The 16,689-nt window shown below is 33.1% G+C and overlaps 2 protein-coding genes across 4 annotated transcripts in view; both read right to left on the bottom strand.

Moving 5' to 3' along the window:
- Positions 1 to 8,353, bottom strand: part of LOC129950266 (proton-coupled amino acid transporter-like protein pathetic) — a 32,431-nt gene extending 24,078 nt beyond the window's left edge. Inside the window, exons 1-2 of one of the 3 annotated variants that reach the window (XM_056062146.1) lie at positions 8,040 to 8,353; positions 5,891 to 5,935 (exon numbers count right to left, since the gene is read on the bottom strand). Coding sequence is in view for 1 of the 3 variants with exons in the window: in XM_056062143.1 (XP_055918118.1) it covers positions 7,661 to 7,705 (45 nt within the window). In the remaining 2 variants the exon portion in view is untranslated. Of the gene's footprint in view, positions 1 to 5,890; positions 5,936 to 7,660; positions 7,721 to 8,039 lie in introns of those variants that run through there. The other 2 variants (XM_056062144.1, XM_056062143.1) reach the window with 2 other exon arrangements.
- Positions 8,354 to 12,698: 4,345 nt separating this feature from the next.
- Positions 12,699 to 16,689, bottom strand: part of LOC129949287 (protein EFR3 homolog cmp44E) — a 28,156-nt gene continuing 24,165 nt past the window's right edge. Inside the window, 1 exon segment of the mRNA XM_056060652.1 lies at positions 12,699 to 13,114. Within this exon segment, the coding sequence (XP_055916627.1) occupies positions 12,965 to 13,114 (150 nt within the window). The 3' untranslated portion in view covers positions 12,699 to 12,964.

Below are 16,689 nucleotides of genomic sequence, written 5' to 3'. Positions count from 1 at the left end.
AAAGCGCACAAACAGCAAATGATTAAGTGACGGGTTAAGCAAGTTTAAGGTTCTTGTAAAAAACCTTATTACCACTCAATGTAAAAAGTATATGACTATAGAAAAAAACTGTGTCCTGTTTACAAATAAGTCTAAAGTTTTTCCTGATTTTGTATCTTGAAGGCCATTTTCATCATTAAAAAATTCCATAATATACATACATATATGTACTATGTATGTCAAACATTTTTAGATTATGATGTTTATGTACGTGTGCATTTGGGAAAGCTTTTTGCCGTCGGCATATAAAAAGAAGTAGTAACCCGTGGCATGAAGGCCAGAAGTCTTGGGTTCGATCCCTGCCTATGCCATCTAAAATTGCACTGCCTCTTGCGAGGATTTGACAAATTCTTAAAGAGTAATTGTTAAAATGAAAAGTGCTTCCTCAAATCAGCCATTCGGATTCGGCTTAAAACTGTTAGTCCCCTCCATCCCCGACAACAGTGCTCGCATACACGAATGGTTGAGAGTTGATAAGTCACTAGGCCCTAGTTCTCAACGGATTATTCTCTTTTTTTTTCGAATACATTTGTATTCTACGGTTTTAAGGCAAATTAATTGATTACAACTTGATTTTACAATGTGTCTGTAGATATTAAGGTTTTTAGAATGTTGTACCCCAAAAATTGGCTAAATTACATTTTTCTTACAAAAAATTATAGAATAATTGTTAAAACTAAGTGCGTTTTTTTGGAATTCCATATAAAGTGCAGTGAGTAATTGCCAACAAACGACCCGCAGTAGCCAGATTTTTATATTTAAAACTTGGTACTATTATTGAAAGAAGATCTGTCAGAATAATAATTTAAAAAAAAAAAAACACACAAATACAAAAAAGTTTTGTGAAAATCAAAAGTTAAAATTAACTTACCAAAAAAAATAACTAAAACTAATAAAATGGACAAACTAAAAAAATGTTAAGAAAACATCTGGAAATGGAGATTCTATAATAAAAGTTCATTTAACAATTGCTTCAAGGAGGGGTTTTGTTCGTAGACTACTACATTAACATGTGGCGTTGAAGCTAGCTTGAAGCTCGCCTCAATTCTTTATATACCTGAATAGAATTGAAATGAGCTTGGTTCGACTCGAATTCCGTCTGGGATCGGAGTCGAGTTAAAATTTGTGAAGAAAAACATGTATGCAGGAGTTGGTTTTACAGAAAATTCATTATTGTCTCTTTATTTGCATGTTTGTGTACAAAAAATATAGTTTTGTTTTAATCAAATTACAAAAAAGGGCATGGAGTAGGTATTCTTATATGGTGCTGAACTAATCAGTTCTATATTGCTTAACACGAATCAAACTTGCACTTCACACATCGAAAACATCGAAATCACATAAGATCCATTGGTGACTCATATATATTCTACTCTAACTTTTATCGGTGTTATTCATACTATGGATGTTGTTTTTGTTATTCGTACACAATCCTACTATACTATGGATAGATTTTCCAAAAAACACTGGTAATAATAAAAGTAGACCATGAATCATAAATTATACCACAACTCTGGAGTGAGCAGATTAGGTTAAAAGAATGAATGAAATGGTATCAGATGTTAAGCGGGATGAGAAATTTAGAGAATAAAAGATTGGAAAGTGATTTCAAGGCCTACAGGATTGTGATATAGTTTTTTTGAAAGCCAGAAACCTATTCTTGCAGGTACTTGTTTAAGAAGCTGTTTTTGTTTATAGAGAAATAGAAAAAATTGTGTTTAATCTTAACAATAATTAAAACAATTTTGTTTCTAAATAGTTCGTTATTAATCACTATGTTTTTAGTAATCAATGTTCTTGATAATTATTGATTTTACTCTTCAAGCTAAATCTACTTCAGAATGTTTTTTTTTAGAACATGGGAAACAAATAAATCTACTATACACTATTTTTTTGACAGGAAGTCTACCAGATTTAAAGCAAGGTCTCCGACTATTCAAGTTACAAAGCTTCTGGACTGTTTGTCATGATTCATATTAATTATGTTTTGGATTTTCTGCTTTAATTGTATTATTTTACTTACCTACAACTAACACATGTACTTATGTATGATGAGAACCTGATTACAATTAGTTAACTTCTTTTTAAAAGTTCAACAAAAAAAAACAATTAATTAGTTCGATAAAAGCTTGAATTTTATTCATAAATAAATCCTGTTGAAAAATGCGAATATGCAACTAACGGGCACGAGATTTGATAACGATTTTTTGAAGAACGGTTTAGTGTGGGAGGTAAGTGCAGTTTTAGGAAAAAAATTACTTAAATTGAAAGAAAAAAGAAAATAATAAATACTAACAATAAAGTACTACATCGGTTTTAAAAGTGAGGTACTATAAATTCACAATACAAGTATTTGGGAGTTTTACTAAATCTAACTCTGGATTATAGCAAGCACCTTGCAGAAATGGCAAAAACTTCACAAAGCATAATTAATGAAAGAAAATTTTTTCTAACCTGTGATATCTTCGCTTTGTTATGCGGCATAAATATGGGGTATGCAAGAATACGAAGAAATTGAAAAGTTTCAAAGAAATTTCTTAAAGAAAATATTCAATATTCCCTTAACCGCATCAAACTATTCTATTTGTTTGGAAACAGGTGACAGGCACCATAAAGTTACATTCTGATTATTTAATTAAAGTGCTTGGTCTTAAGAAAACTCGGTTATGTAAGATAATGATGCTCTACGAAATTCGGAATAAGGACTGGTGGATGAGGACATGGGAAAACTTGCTGCTTCCTGTGAAGAAGTTGTGCAGATCAATCTCAACAATATTGTTCAATGAAAACGAAGTTGTACGAAATCACCGAAAAACTTGAAGAATCTAACTGAAATCAGATGATTGAAAATGTCCGTCAATCGGAGAGCAGATTACTCTATAGCCAGCTTAATTGTAACTTGTGTTACAAGAACTACTTCCAAGATTCTTTCTCCTATAAAGATATTTCCCTAATTTTTAAATCAAGATGCGAACTTTTACATTTAAATGGAAAACCATACAAGGGAAACTTTGACCAGTTTTGCAATTTATGTTGCTTGAGAGTTTAAGAAGATTGTTTTCATTTCATCAGTGTGTGTCCAATTTTTAACCAGCAAAGAAGAGTATGCTTTGGTAAACCATCCCTATCAGTGCAGGAAACGATCGAAATTTTAAATGATCAGATTGGGCGAACCTTGTCAAATTTGTCAGAGCTAGCTACCACTACAGAATGCTTATAATAATAAACGTAATATTTATATATAAATCATAAAATGAAATTATTTATAAAATCAAATCATACATTTGTTACTTTTTTTTAATTTTATACCATTATACATATGTACTTGTTCAATTGTATACTTAAATATTGTAAAGTTACCAGTCGAGCTGACGGCTGAGCCAATGCCTCAAAAAATTTATAAAACCTTTTGTAAAATAATAATTACCTACTTGCGATAAATGAATATTTGAATTGAATTAAATTAAATACATCAAATTCACTGGCATGACTTAACCCTTTACTGCATGGTGGCTCATACATATGCATATGAGCCAAACCGTATTTATGTCGATATTTTCTAGTTTTCAACAAATTCTGTTGTTTTGTGCATACAGTGTGAAATTACTTACATAAACGCTCTAAATTTTATTGATAAAAGCCATCTATGAACGAGTTTCGACAACAATTTTTTCCGTCAAATTCTTCACAAAGGGAGCAGTGCGATAAGCGCGTGTTTGAGAAATTAAAAATTGTATAAAAAATATAAAAATAAAATGTAGTGCTTGAAAAAAAATTACCAGTAAAGCAAATAATATAAATGTTATTTCCAATGTGAATTTTTTTGATTTTATGAAGTAGCAAGTACTTATAACTTAAGAAAACGGTTTGGATCAAATATGGCAGAAATATACGTTCATTCTATACAAAATTTTTCCGACAACAGCAGTGACGAAGATTCTTCAGATGATGAGAACGAGGTAAACAATAAACATATGCAAAAATGTTCCGCCTGATAGATTCCAGTATCCGATTGGGAATTAGAAGATAACATTTCTCTATCTCAGATGGCACCTTCCTCGAATAGAAGTGCGCGAGCTGAAAAAACCCTGAGGAGGGATGGGTTTTTGGAAGAAGGTGATGCGGTAACGAAACCGCATTCACAGGTGATACGACACGCCAATGTTCAAACATATAGAACAAAAAACAAGCAGATATTCCTGTGAAAAACGTTCCGAAAAAATTGCCGATAAAACAGCAATGGAACTTGAACAGTTTTTGGAATATGCCCTTACATGTCCATTGTACATTTACCATCAACTAGGCTTTATTGGCATGAAAGCCTAGGTTACCCAAAATTTAACTCTGTAATGGCATGTAACCGGTTCGAAGAAATTAAAAGGTTCATACATTTCAACACCAACTCGACCCAAAGGACAACCAGGATATGATCCACTTCATAAAATAAGACCATTCTTGGATCAAACAATGCAGAGACTCCTTACTGTTCCTAGAGAAGTATATATGGCAGTAGATGAACAAATTATACCAACCAAAAGCAGATCATCTATGCGGCAATACAACCCAAAAAAACACAGATGGGGATATCAAAATGTTGTTCTCAGTAGTAGCTTTGGGTTAAGCTACGACTTTGAACTTTATACCTGAGCCCAACGACATGTACAGTTAAACACCGATTTTCCAAATTTTCAGTGACGTTGTTGTTCGACTGCCGAGAACTATTTGCGACGGATTCAACTACAAATTATTCTTTAACAACTGGTACACGCCCTTACCGATTTTGACTTAAAAAAAGCGTTTTTACCGCAAGGAACCATAAAAGCCAATTGGATTCTGGGTTATGAAGTTCCTACCGAAAAGGAATTGAAAAAAAGGAAAAGGTGCAACTGTGGAAAAACTGGCGGCAATTGATAACCTGGATATCTCTGTGGTAACATGGTTTGACAACAGAATTGTGAACCTTGCTTCGACATATGTCGGCGTCAAACCGTCTTCTGAAGTCCAACGCTTCAACAAAGAAAGAAAAGGGCTACCAAACTGTATCATGTCCAAAGGCAGTCATGACATATAATCGGCATATGAGTGGAGATGATCTTTCTTTTTGGATACTATAGAATACAAATTAGATCAAAAAAATTTTACTACATGATCGACATGACAGCCATGGAAGCGTGGCTATTGTACAGACAAACGCTTAATGGTCCTTAGGCGTGGCTGCCACAAACAGATTTCAAGTGCGCGGTAGTCGAAGATCTATGCCATGTCAGCAAACTAAGCACAACTAACAAACGAAAACGACGCTTTTATGCCATGGAGAATAATCTACAATGGAATAAATTGAAAGACCTGTTGCCATAATGCCATCGCAGGACGTTTGATTAGATCAATTAGACTACCTTCCTGTTTTGACCACAAGACAGCGGTGTAATGTTCCATACTGCCATGGAAGATCTTATGTGGAGTGCCGAAAATACAAAATAAATCTTTGGTTGAATGAGAAAAGAAACTGTTTTACAATATTCCATTCTACATAATTTTTTGAATAAATAGTTGATATCATTCACTGCAAATTTGTTTGTTAATTTTCTGCTTAATGTGCCATATATATATAATTAACTATCACATATATTTTTTTCATAAAGAAAAAAGAAATCATGCAGTAAGGGGTTACTCAGAGAATAGATGAAACCGTGATTAAGAACAAAATGAAAGACAAAATGGATTAAAATTGGAAAGATCTGTCAAAAATAAACATTTCTTAACAATCATAACCAAACTATAAAAATGTGTATATTTTAAATTTTCTCTTTTACTCTGTTTTATTTAAAAAAAAAACACTATAAATACATACATGTGTAGCTGGAATTTTCTTCTGTTATATTCCGACCCGTAGTACCCATATCGTGATAGTTAGTGAGTAGAACTTTTATGCCAGAGGCCTTGTACCAATTTATGTTTTTTTCACGAGTACTGCCTCTTGCAAGCAATCGACAAACCCTCTAAGAGTAATTCTTAAATTATACGTTCGGAGTGGGTTTAAAAACTTAGGGTCCCCTCAATCCATTTTTATACAGATGGGTCAAAAACAAAAGAAGGGGTTGGTGGAGGTGTGTACTCTGAGCGACTGAAATTAAGTCTCTCATTCCGCCTTTCCAATCAATGTAGCGTGTTCCAGGTGGAACTTTTGGCGATGAAGGAAGTCTTGCCCTTAAAGAAAACGTGATATCAACATCTGATATCCGTATTTTTTCAGATAGCTAGGCCGCTATGAAATCTCTGGACTCTGTCTCTACAAACTCTATAACAGTTCATAACTGTCGATCATCTTTAATGGAGATGACACAACAGTGCAATATTCACCTTTGCTGGGTGCTGGGCCATAGAGACATTCCAGGTAACTGTAAGGCAAATGAACTCGCCAGGAACGGTAGAGTACAGCCCCTGCTACCACGTTTGGCAAGTACTGGCATACCAATCGCTTCTTATAAACTGCTGCTAATGCAAGACACTGTGAGGAGGGCAGGCACCAGGTGGAACAACATCACCACGTGTCAAGTCACAAAAAACATCTGGCCAACACTGGATTTAAAACCTTCAAGGTGCTTGCTCTCTCTAAGCAGACCGCATATAAGCTCGATAATAGGTGTCATAACCGGACACTGTCTAATAGGAAAGCACGCCACAAGACTAGGCGAATTCTCAAATGAGAGGAAGAAACAGTTCTCCATCTTCTCTGCACATGCCTTGCTCTGGCTCGAAAACGCAAGAATTACCTAGCAGAATTCTTCTTTAATGACCTAAATAATCTAAATCATATCAGCATAATCAGCCTCTCACGTTTTGTAAGGGACTCAAACTGGTTCCATTGAGCTTAGAAGGAAGCCTCAAGACTCATGTGGTATGACAATGGGCCATTAAACTGGCCTTAGTGTGTCCGTTTCCATCTTGGACAGCCACTATAACATAACCTAACCTAACCTAACATCCACCCCCGAAATATTACTCGCACATAGGAATGTTTGAGATTACCTCTGTTTTATCCTTAAATATCTTCTGATAAAAAGATATATTTAACTTTATTTCGTATGCAACAACAATCTAAGTTTCTTATGCTCAGTCGTAAAACTGATGAATATTATGTTAATCTATTTAAACTTTGATCTTGACTGTTAGTTTTTAAAAGTTAATGTCACCTTTGATTGAGAAAGTCATGCTGCTAAAGTTTTGTTTATAATAAAAAGATTTCAAATTTTACGACACATTCTTTAAGTGAATGCAATTATAACATACAAGGTCCTGCGAGGATGATTATAGTTAAAGTTGCTTCTTAGAGAAACGTTAATTTTATTTCCCTTAAAATGCACTGAAAATTCTGCTATATATTTTATTTTGTTGTGCTCTGCTGTTATAATGATCATAATATATGTTTACCAAAATTTTCGTAAAAATGTCAATTCAATTAATATACATAAATATACTTCTATTGAAAAAACCTACATTAACGCAAAACATTGTCAAACAGGTAATACACCATAATTTGTTTTTGTTGTAGTTTTGTTGCTTTTTTTTAATTTGGTAATAAATTGAATTACTGTTCTAGCGAAGTCAATGAAGCCATTACCGTCGACTTAAATCCACAAACAGATTTTTCCCAAAATCTGCTCATTAATAAATGGATTTTCCTTTTCCCACGCCAGCCACCAAACTCGCTGATTATGTATATACTTTACCATGGTTAACAGTACAAGGTTTACATAATTTAATTTTTCACTATAAACTTCAGTTATGTTGATTATGATTACATTATTTGTTTAGAATGAGGTTCAAGTATATTTAACAACTCTACTGTCCCGCAACGAGTTTCTCATGCTTGTCAAAAATAAATAATACATACGAATAATTAATGCTTTAGTTTTAACTTTTTTCAATACTGTATTCAAAAAATCTTAATTATAATGTATTATAGATACATTTTAGACATATTTCAAGAATTTACTTACTATTTTGCCTTTTTAACAATGAAATTTAGGTATTAAAATAATTGTATCAATGGAAACTTTTGTCTTAACCAGAATTCTTAATTTTAATTTTTGACTCTAAATCATTTTTATAAAAATAAAAATGAGACTTATTAAGGTTTATTATCTACGAACTGATCATGAATTAATAACTTGTATGAAAATATTTTATGTTTATACACTAGTATTTTTTTTTTAATTTTTAACAATTATCTTTCAGTTTTTATATTTCGATAAATTTCAGTATGGTGAAGTTTTGTTCGTCTTTTCGCGGCGGTCGATTGATGACTGTCCGAAGTTATGAATTAAAAACCTGAAGCCAGCACAATCAACTACACATTATATATATTTTGATTGTATTTCAGTTAAAGTTGTTAATAGTATCAATTTTTTTTTTTTTTGAAGAATGTTTTATGCTGTTAGGCTCACAGGTACTTGCATCACCTGGCTAGTTTGGCTGGCCGCATTTTGAAGCTTTACTTTAGATAAATTTATAAAAATGTAAAAATAAAAACCACTCGGCATACGATTCGATTGATGTCAGTGGATAGGGTGTGGAATCATTTATGCCTTGAGGAGGCCAGATTGTCTCCTCTGGTTATGGCAGTTTACTTTGTATTCGCCTTTTCACGATTTACAATCACCATTGTCTTGCGAAAAGAGTTATGTACGAAAAGTATCTGTACCTACCTAAAATGTTTAGCTAAGTAGGTATTGTGTTCATGTATTCGCATCTTTAAACTTTAATTGAAATATTGAGATAAGTTCAAAGTTAGTACAGGAATGATCACTGATCTGATCCGGGTGAATGAGAAAACAAAAACAAAAAAAAACTCAGAGCTTGTAGTGATCTCAGTTCTGAGAAATTAAAAATCTTTTGTCACTTTTGTATTATAAGGCCATTTAACTCGTATCTACCTATATACATATATATATATTTTTTTTTATTTTTTGCACTTTAAGCTTCATTTAAACTTGTTCGTTTGGCTGTTCAGACCAATACCTAGTGTAGGAAAGTAATAATGTACTTATTTTCGATTTGTTAAGTTAAAGTTTATATTAAATGTATGCAATTATGATTATACATCACAACATAAAAAAAATATAAACCAAAGGAAAGGTTATTTTCAGAATTTTACTTCGATGTTAAAGGTCGGACATAACAGTATGTGTTCTATTTTTCATATACAATTTATAAACAATAACGCATCACGATATACATATGTACGTTTATTAATTTAAAAGTGTACATATCATTTTTAACAAGATGGTGTCTATACCTACTTCCCTCTACAAATTGGCTGGCATAATTCACTAAATAATGTAGATCAAATGTGTTTTATTCCGCTTAAATAAAGGAAGTGTTTTAATAAAGAACTTTGGCTGGTTCCTGCGACTTGGTCTGACCAGGATCTATATTTAGATAAGCTTTTTTTGATTTAGTTTTGAAACTGTGACGGACAGACAGAGTTACTTTAAGACGCCCTTGAACTCTTGTTTAATTTAAAGTATTTTTGATGATCTCACTAACAGGTATTGTAAACGCTATAGGTTATGAGATTAGATGCACTGAGTCGAGTCAATGAACGAAAAAATTGCCTTCACTTCAAAAAACATCCAACAGTTTTGAAATTTGGCATATTACTTAGGGATGTCCGGTGATGACCCAAAAATAAGTCCCCAAGAATGCGAGGTGAGCTCTAGCGGTAGTTAAGAGAAACATGGTATTTGTTTCAGTTTATCACGTTTATCTCGAAAACTATATGTCGTATCAAAAAATTTTGTTGTACAAAATTAAAGCTCAATAAATTTTATAGAAAATTGCTCTAACGATGTTATTCGTATCTGTTATAGTTTATAAAATAACTCTTTCGGCAGTGAAGACAAATATACTGATTTTTCGATTTTTCGTGTTTATCTTGAAAACTATTTGGCGTATCAAAAAATAATCTTCTACAAAATTAAAGCTTATTAACCTTCTAAAGAAATATTATATTAATTTGTTTGTAATTGTTTTAGTTTGTAAAATAACTCTATAGGCATTAAGGAATTACACGAATAAAAGCTTTTTAAATTTCGTAAAAAATATGTGTGTGTGATACCACTAATGAAGTTACTCATGGAAGAGTAATGAACTTAAACAAACCATTTCGTACTTTTAATAAAGTTAAAGAGACGTTTTGTGTCAATCGTTGCCAGTTCACTGGTATGATCGAAGAAGGGATTACCGAGAAAGTTATTCCTTCTAATGGAGATGCTGGACAATTTCACTGCCGCTAGAGTTATTTTGTAAACTATAACAGATACGAATAAAATCATCAGAGCTTTTTTTTATAAAAATTTAAAAAGCTTTGATTTTGTAGAACAACATTTTTTGATACGGCAAATAGTTTTCGAAATAAAAGTGAAATACTGAAATAAAAACAGCATGTTTCGCTTAACTGCCGCTAGACCTTACGTCCCATTTTTGGGGACTTTTTTTTGGGTCATCACCAGACATCTTAGTAAGTGTGCCAAGTTTCAAAACTGTTGGATTTTTTTTTAAGTGAAACCTTTATTAACTGGACTAAAATACAATATATTTTTAACTGCGCCTATTATACATTTATCGTTTTTGACGTTTAAAATTATTAAATTAGCCTTGTCGAATTCTAACTAGTTGTTAATAAGCAAGAAGAAGGCCTAAAAGACCACGATTTTCGTTTTGTGCAGGTATGGTTTGTCAATAAAATACCTAAGGTTTCCTTCACAAACTAAAATACAGAAAAGATTGTTAAAAATTATTTATTATTGTTTTGTCGTTTTCAGAGTCATTAAAATAACACTAAGACCAACGAAGCCTCAATTTATCCCATCGAAAATAAAGACAACGAAAAGAGGAATAACTTCATAAAAATATTAAAAAATCGCACTTTATGCAACATGTTAAATTGATATCGAATTAATAATGGCTTTTCTTTAATTTGATGAATACTATGTTATATCTGAATTTTTAGAAGGATTTATAAAATACTTCCACCAAATCTTTATGGTGAGAGTTTTTTGTATCTATCTTTACGCTGATGACATTACCCTCAGCTTTTTATATTCGGTTTTAGATTCTCATTCTTGTTCTTCGGTATTGGGGAATCAAAAGCCGTGTAGAATTTAATGCTTCGATAACTCAATTCTGGCTTCTGCCCCAAAAGCGTAATCCTCTGAAACACAAACCACTTCTTATGAAGTGATCACATATTTGAAATCGTCAAAAATGCTGCTTGACTTTTAGGCTATAATTTACAAAGCTTTTATTCGTCCAAAACTCAAGAATATATATTCTCATATATGGACTGGTGTCCCAATGCCCTACTTGGAGAGGATTACAAAGAGAGCTCTAAAAACGAATGAATGAGGAAATCGTCCTCTTAACGAAACATTTTCTTCTCTTGAACATTGTCTTATCGTTATTTTTATAATCAATGCTCTAGTGAAATAGCCAACTGCATTCCTCCCTTCAAAAAATTCAACGGCCATACCCGTACTTCTAGAAATTTCGGACGTTCTATTAAGCCTAGGGATACTTTCTTTAGCCGCACTACACGAATGTGGATTGATTTACAAGGCTCAATATTTCCCACTCATTACAATGTGCATCGGTTTCTGCTTACTAATCCCTCCTTTAGTACACGCTTTAACAGTGATGCTTGCAACACCATATGTTCAAATGGTAGACATGTGCATTGTGCATTCATGAGGACACAAGCGTCCACAAGTTTCTCTCAAAACCTGACCTGACCACGTAAAGAATACATGGCACAACCGGGAGATACAGCCTGCACGACACATCCGACAACGGATTCAGGCTGATCGATTTCGCTGCAGGGCGCGACGTTCTGGTTGCTAGTACGTAGTTCACACTTCTTAATATCCACAACCAGATTGACCACATTGCGATCGACGCACGATACTTCTCCAGTATACAGGATATCCGAACTTTCCAAAGGGCCAACATTGACTCGGACCACTACCTCGTTGTAGCCAAGTACGGCTACGGATATCCCGGTCCAAGCCAAAACAAGGAAGTACTGTGAGAAGTTTCGACGTTAGACGGCTACAATCACAAGAGACTGCCATGTCCTTTTCCGATCGAGTCTCTAGTAACATCATAAGGAGTCCTATACATTAAGCATTGAAACCCAGTGGCAACATTGCCTTGCAGCCATCAGAGATGCCGCCTCTGAAGTGCTAGGTTTACACGGCCACAACAGCGAAACCTCTGGTTTAACGACGAATGCCGTCAAGCGCACGCAGCGAAACAGAACGGCCCTGCACAGAAGAACCAAAGCTGCTAGCGAGCTCTACGAGCAGAAGAAGAGAGTTTTCGAATTTGAACTCACTTTTGGTTACAACATTATGGCGTTGAAGGAATGTTGGTTGTTCTTGAACCCAAATTATAATATTCATTAAAGTCTTCACAACACGGATGTGGAATGTAATTTATACTTACTATGTATCAGTGTATTCAAAACTATTAAAAATAGGGTCTCAAAGTTTTATGGTAAGTACAAAAATTCGATTATTATAACAAGAAAACAAATTATGTACATATATACATCTTAATATTTTGAATGTACATCAAAAAACACAGTGGAACCAAAAATATATACGATTGTTAGTCGTATTTTAACGATAAATTTTATTTTCCATATTTTCCTAGTTTAGCATTCAATGCTGTCACATGCTATATAAAATACCTTCTTCGATTACAGAGTTAAATAACAACAACAAAAATAGTTAAAAAAAAAGACAGAATAAAAACAACAAGAGTGAGAAATAAATACATAATATACTTTGAATACAAATTGTTATAAATACTTGAACGAATAACTTTGTAACAGTTTTTTAAAATTTGTTTATTTTGCTATGCATTAGTAGTAGAATAATTCTGGGAAACTTATTTCATAAATTGGCTTTTGAGGCTGTTGCTGCTGTTGATTTTTAATATCACTCTGAGAGATTTGCCGCTCAATTGCAAGGGAATTAAAAAGATCATTAAGTCGGTTCTAAATGACGTCATGCTGAAAGAATATAAAAAAACAAAAATTAATAAGCTCATTAAAATATTTTGTGCACTAATTAATATAATATATACATATATATAATAATTCGTTTTGGGTGATTAAACCGTGTTTGAAATTTTACTTTTTTTCCCACAACCTTCGTTAAAATAATTTGATGGTGTTGATCGCGTTGGTAATATTTGCAACTACATAGTTAAGTTTATTATGAGGTACTTTTTTTTAAAGTGGAACCAAATTATAAATCAATTTGAAGTCTTAAAATAAGGTTTTCGTTTATAAAAAAAACGAAGTAAAAGTCATCAATTGTTTTTGTTTAAATGTTTACCTACAAAAAGACGTGTTTTAAAGGTATTTGATAGAGTTTGGCATGAAGCTCTCTTATCGAAAGGGGATGAATTTGTTACTGAGAATCTCTTCCTTTTTGAGTTTAAAATATTACCTTTCGGACCATTCAATCCATATCCACAAAATAAAGGCGCCCAGGGCTCCGTTCTGTCTCCCCCGGTCTTCATTATTTTCATAAATAAACTTTTGTCTGAAACTTTTAACCCACTAAAATGTTTCGCTGATGACAGAACCCTCAGCTATTCCTATACGTTTTAAGATACTCATTCTTGCTCTTCGGGTGTGGACTATCAACGGCAGCGTATGATATAAAAAGATAAGCTCATTAAATTCTGCTCTTGACAGCATTGGGGCATCAAAAACCATGTAGAATTTAATTCATTAAAAACTCAATGCTGTTTACTGTTACCCCCCCGAATGCCACTATCAATGGGTGGCACTTGCATCGAGGAGACTAAACAGCTTTCAGTTCTAAGTATGTTCATCACAAACCACTTCTTGTGTAGAGATGACATATTCGACATCGCCAAAAACGCTCTAGTGAAATAGCCAGTTTCATTCCTGGCTTCAAACAATTAAACCGTAATACTAGTACTTTGGAAGTACTATTAAGTATAGGGATTCTTTCTTTAGTTACACTACACGAATGTGGAAAGCCTTACCAGGCTCAATATTTCCCACTCATTGCAAAGTGTAATTCTATCCTTCCTTCCTTATTGCTCGGACTGTGTTCAATCATTATAAATTTGATCATAAAAAAAATTATTTCAAAATCTGACACACAAAATCTACACTGTTAACCTTAAAAGAATACTTTCCATTGAATACTTATGGTATTTTTTTACCCTTTGTTGACCGACGGTACTTGTAAGTACCAGAATGTTCAACTTCAAACAAAATCTCTATATGAATAATATATGATACTGACGCCCAACGAGACGCTTTTTTTGGTTGTTGGTATTTCTTTATCCTGATAATTTTTTTAATACGAACACGTTACCAAATTAACTCCAATTTGAGCTTTAAGTTGTGCCGGTAGATACAACGGTTTTCAGAATACCATTGTTTTAAAATAAAATAATGTCCCATTTTTGCAGTAACTTTTTTTAAAAAAAATGTTGCCTTTGGTCATAAATCCGATCGAATTTTTTGTCTGGGTGTTTATGATTTTGGCGTTGTATAAAAAATATAAACCTGATGTAAGAATTGCGTTCATCGTGATATTGCCACTCTGAAGAAAAATTACTGATCAAAAATAAAGCAACATTTAATTGACTTTTTGGTAAGTTGTTGACCTTATTAATAAACCAATTTTGGGACCTCTAGTTCCAAAAATATCCAAAACTCGGAAGCCATTAGATTTACCTGATTCGACTTATAATATGTTTATATCAGAATAATTTAAGGGATGCTGTAACGCCATAGTTCACATCAAAATATCAGTAATTGCGAACTATTCTTGGAGCCATAATTAAATATTATATTAGATAAGGTAGCTTAACAGACAGTTGGGCCTAGTGACTTACAAATCTTAACCGTTCGTGTGTTCAAGTAATGTTGTCAGAAATGGAGGGTACCTACAATTTAAAGCCGAATCCGAAGAGCTAATTTGAGAAAGTACGTTTCACGCCAAGAATTACTTTTGTAGGATTTATCAATTCCTCGCAAGAGGCAGTTTTAAACCCAAGACCTATGGCATGACAGTTCAACGCACTTACCATCACCCCACGGTTACTACATACTACAATTATAATATTAATACATTTTGTTTGTGTTTTTAAGAGGAACTTAAATATTCATTTCAGTACATAGTAGAACAACAGTAATCATTTAAATGTTTGAAGATTTTGCGTGAATTGAGAGTAAAGCAGCAGTTCCTAACATTTTCAAAGATTGAAATTAAATTAAAACGAATTTCAAACATTCAATATTAAAAATTAAAAAAACGAATACTAATAACAAATTCTGCACTTTCAAAAGTTTGTTGTAACCGATTCGAACTACATTTATTTTGTATGTTAACTCGATTTTTTAGAAAATTGCTTGTTCGGCATATGTAATATAATATAAAGCATATTCCATAACATTTGTTCTATTTTGTATGTAAACGCCTCAATATTATAATACACTTTTAAGTGTACTTAGCTAAGTAATAGAAGGATTCAAGCTTCATTAGGTAAAACAATCTTTTCTAACACTGTGAATAGACTCCATTCCTACGGGTGGACTAGTCGATCGCAACTATTAGTCCAGTCGATCGCGGTAAAGCTATATAATCTTCAAATATTGCAGAAAAACTTATGCCAAATATAAGCAAAATACCCACAAAAGCAAAATACAGCTGTCTCGAAATACTATGATGCGCCTCATAGAAATTATAAGTAAGGACAACTTCAAAAAGATATCGTCAGCTGCGTTGCTTTTTCGCTAAAACTTGATGAGTCAACAAATATAACTGACACTGCACAATGACTTATTTTTATTCACGTGGTCTTCGATGATTTCTTGACGAAAGAGGAACTGCTAAGTATGATTTCCTTGAAACGACAAACTCGTGGCCTTGGTATTTTCATGGAATTCAAATCATATATTAACCAGATCAAATTACTTTTGTTAAAACTCGTATCAATCACATCTGATGGGATTCCTGCAATGACAGGTATTCATAATGGTTTTATTGCTCCTTGTCACAAAGACGATGATTTTCCAGACTTCATTAGCTTCCACTTCAGTATTCATCGACAAGTACTGGCTAGTAGGAGACTAAACACGAAATATGTGATGGATATCTTTTTCAATATTGTAAATTCCATAAAAGGAAAATCTTGAAAGGCGGCTCTTTAAACAGCAATTAGATGAGAAAGAACCAGATTTGGCATTACACACTAACGAAAGGTGGCTAAGTCGAACCAAGTTTTTACAAAGATTTCGAGATCTATTCGACGAAATAATAAAATTTCTTGAAGAGAGGGGTGATTTAGCGTTTTTAGCAGATTTTACTGGAAAACTGAGCATATAAAATCTGGAACTACAAGGCAGGAATAAAACACTAACAGAAATGATGAGTTCTATTGCAGCGACTATGATAGTTGACCTAGATAAGAAAAAATTTCAACAATTTTTAAACATCTAGGACAATATGGAAAAACATACTACCTACAATTTATACAAGTTTACAGCAGAAATTAAGGCAGTGGTATCAGACTTCAAAATTCGCTTCAGTGATT

Source organism: Eupeodes corollae, chromosome 3 (genome assembly GCF_945859685.1).
Source record: "Eupeodes corollae chromosome 3, idEupCoro1.1, whole genome shotgun sequence".
NCBI classification, from domain to species: Eukaryota; Metazoa; Arthropoda; class Insecta; order Diptera; family Syrphidae; genus Eupeodes; species Eupeodes corollae.
Note: the sequence above shows the minus strand (reverse complement) of the source record. Positions and strands in the feature narration are given on the sequence as shown.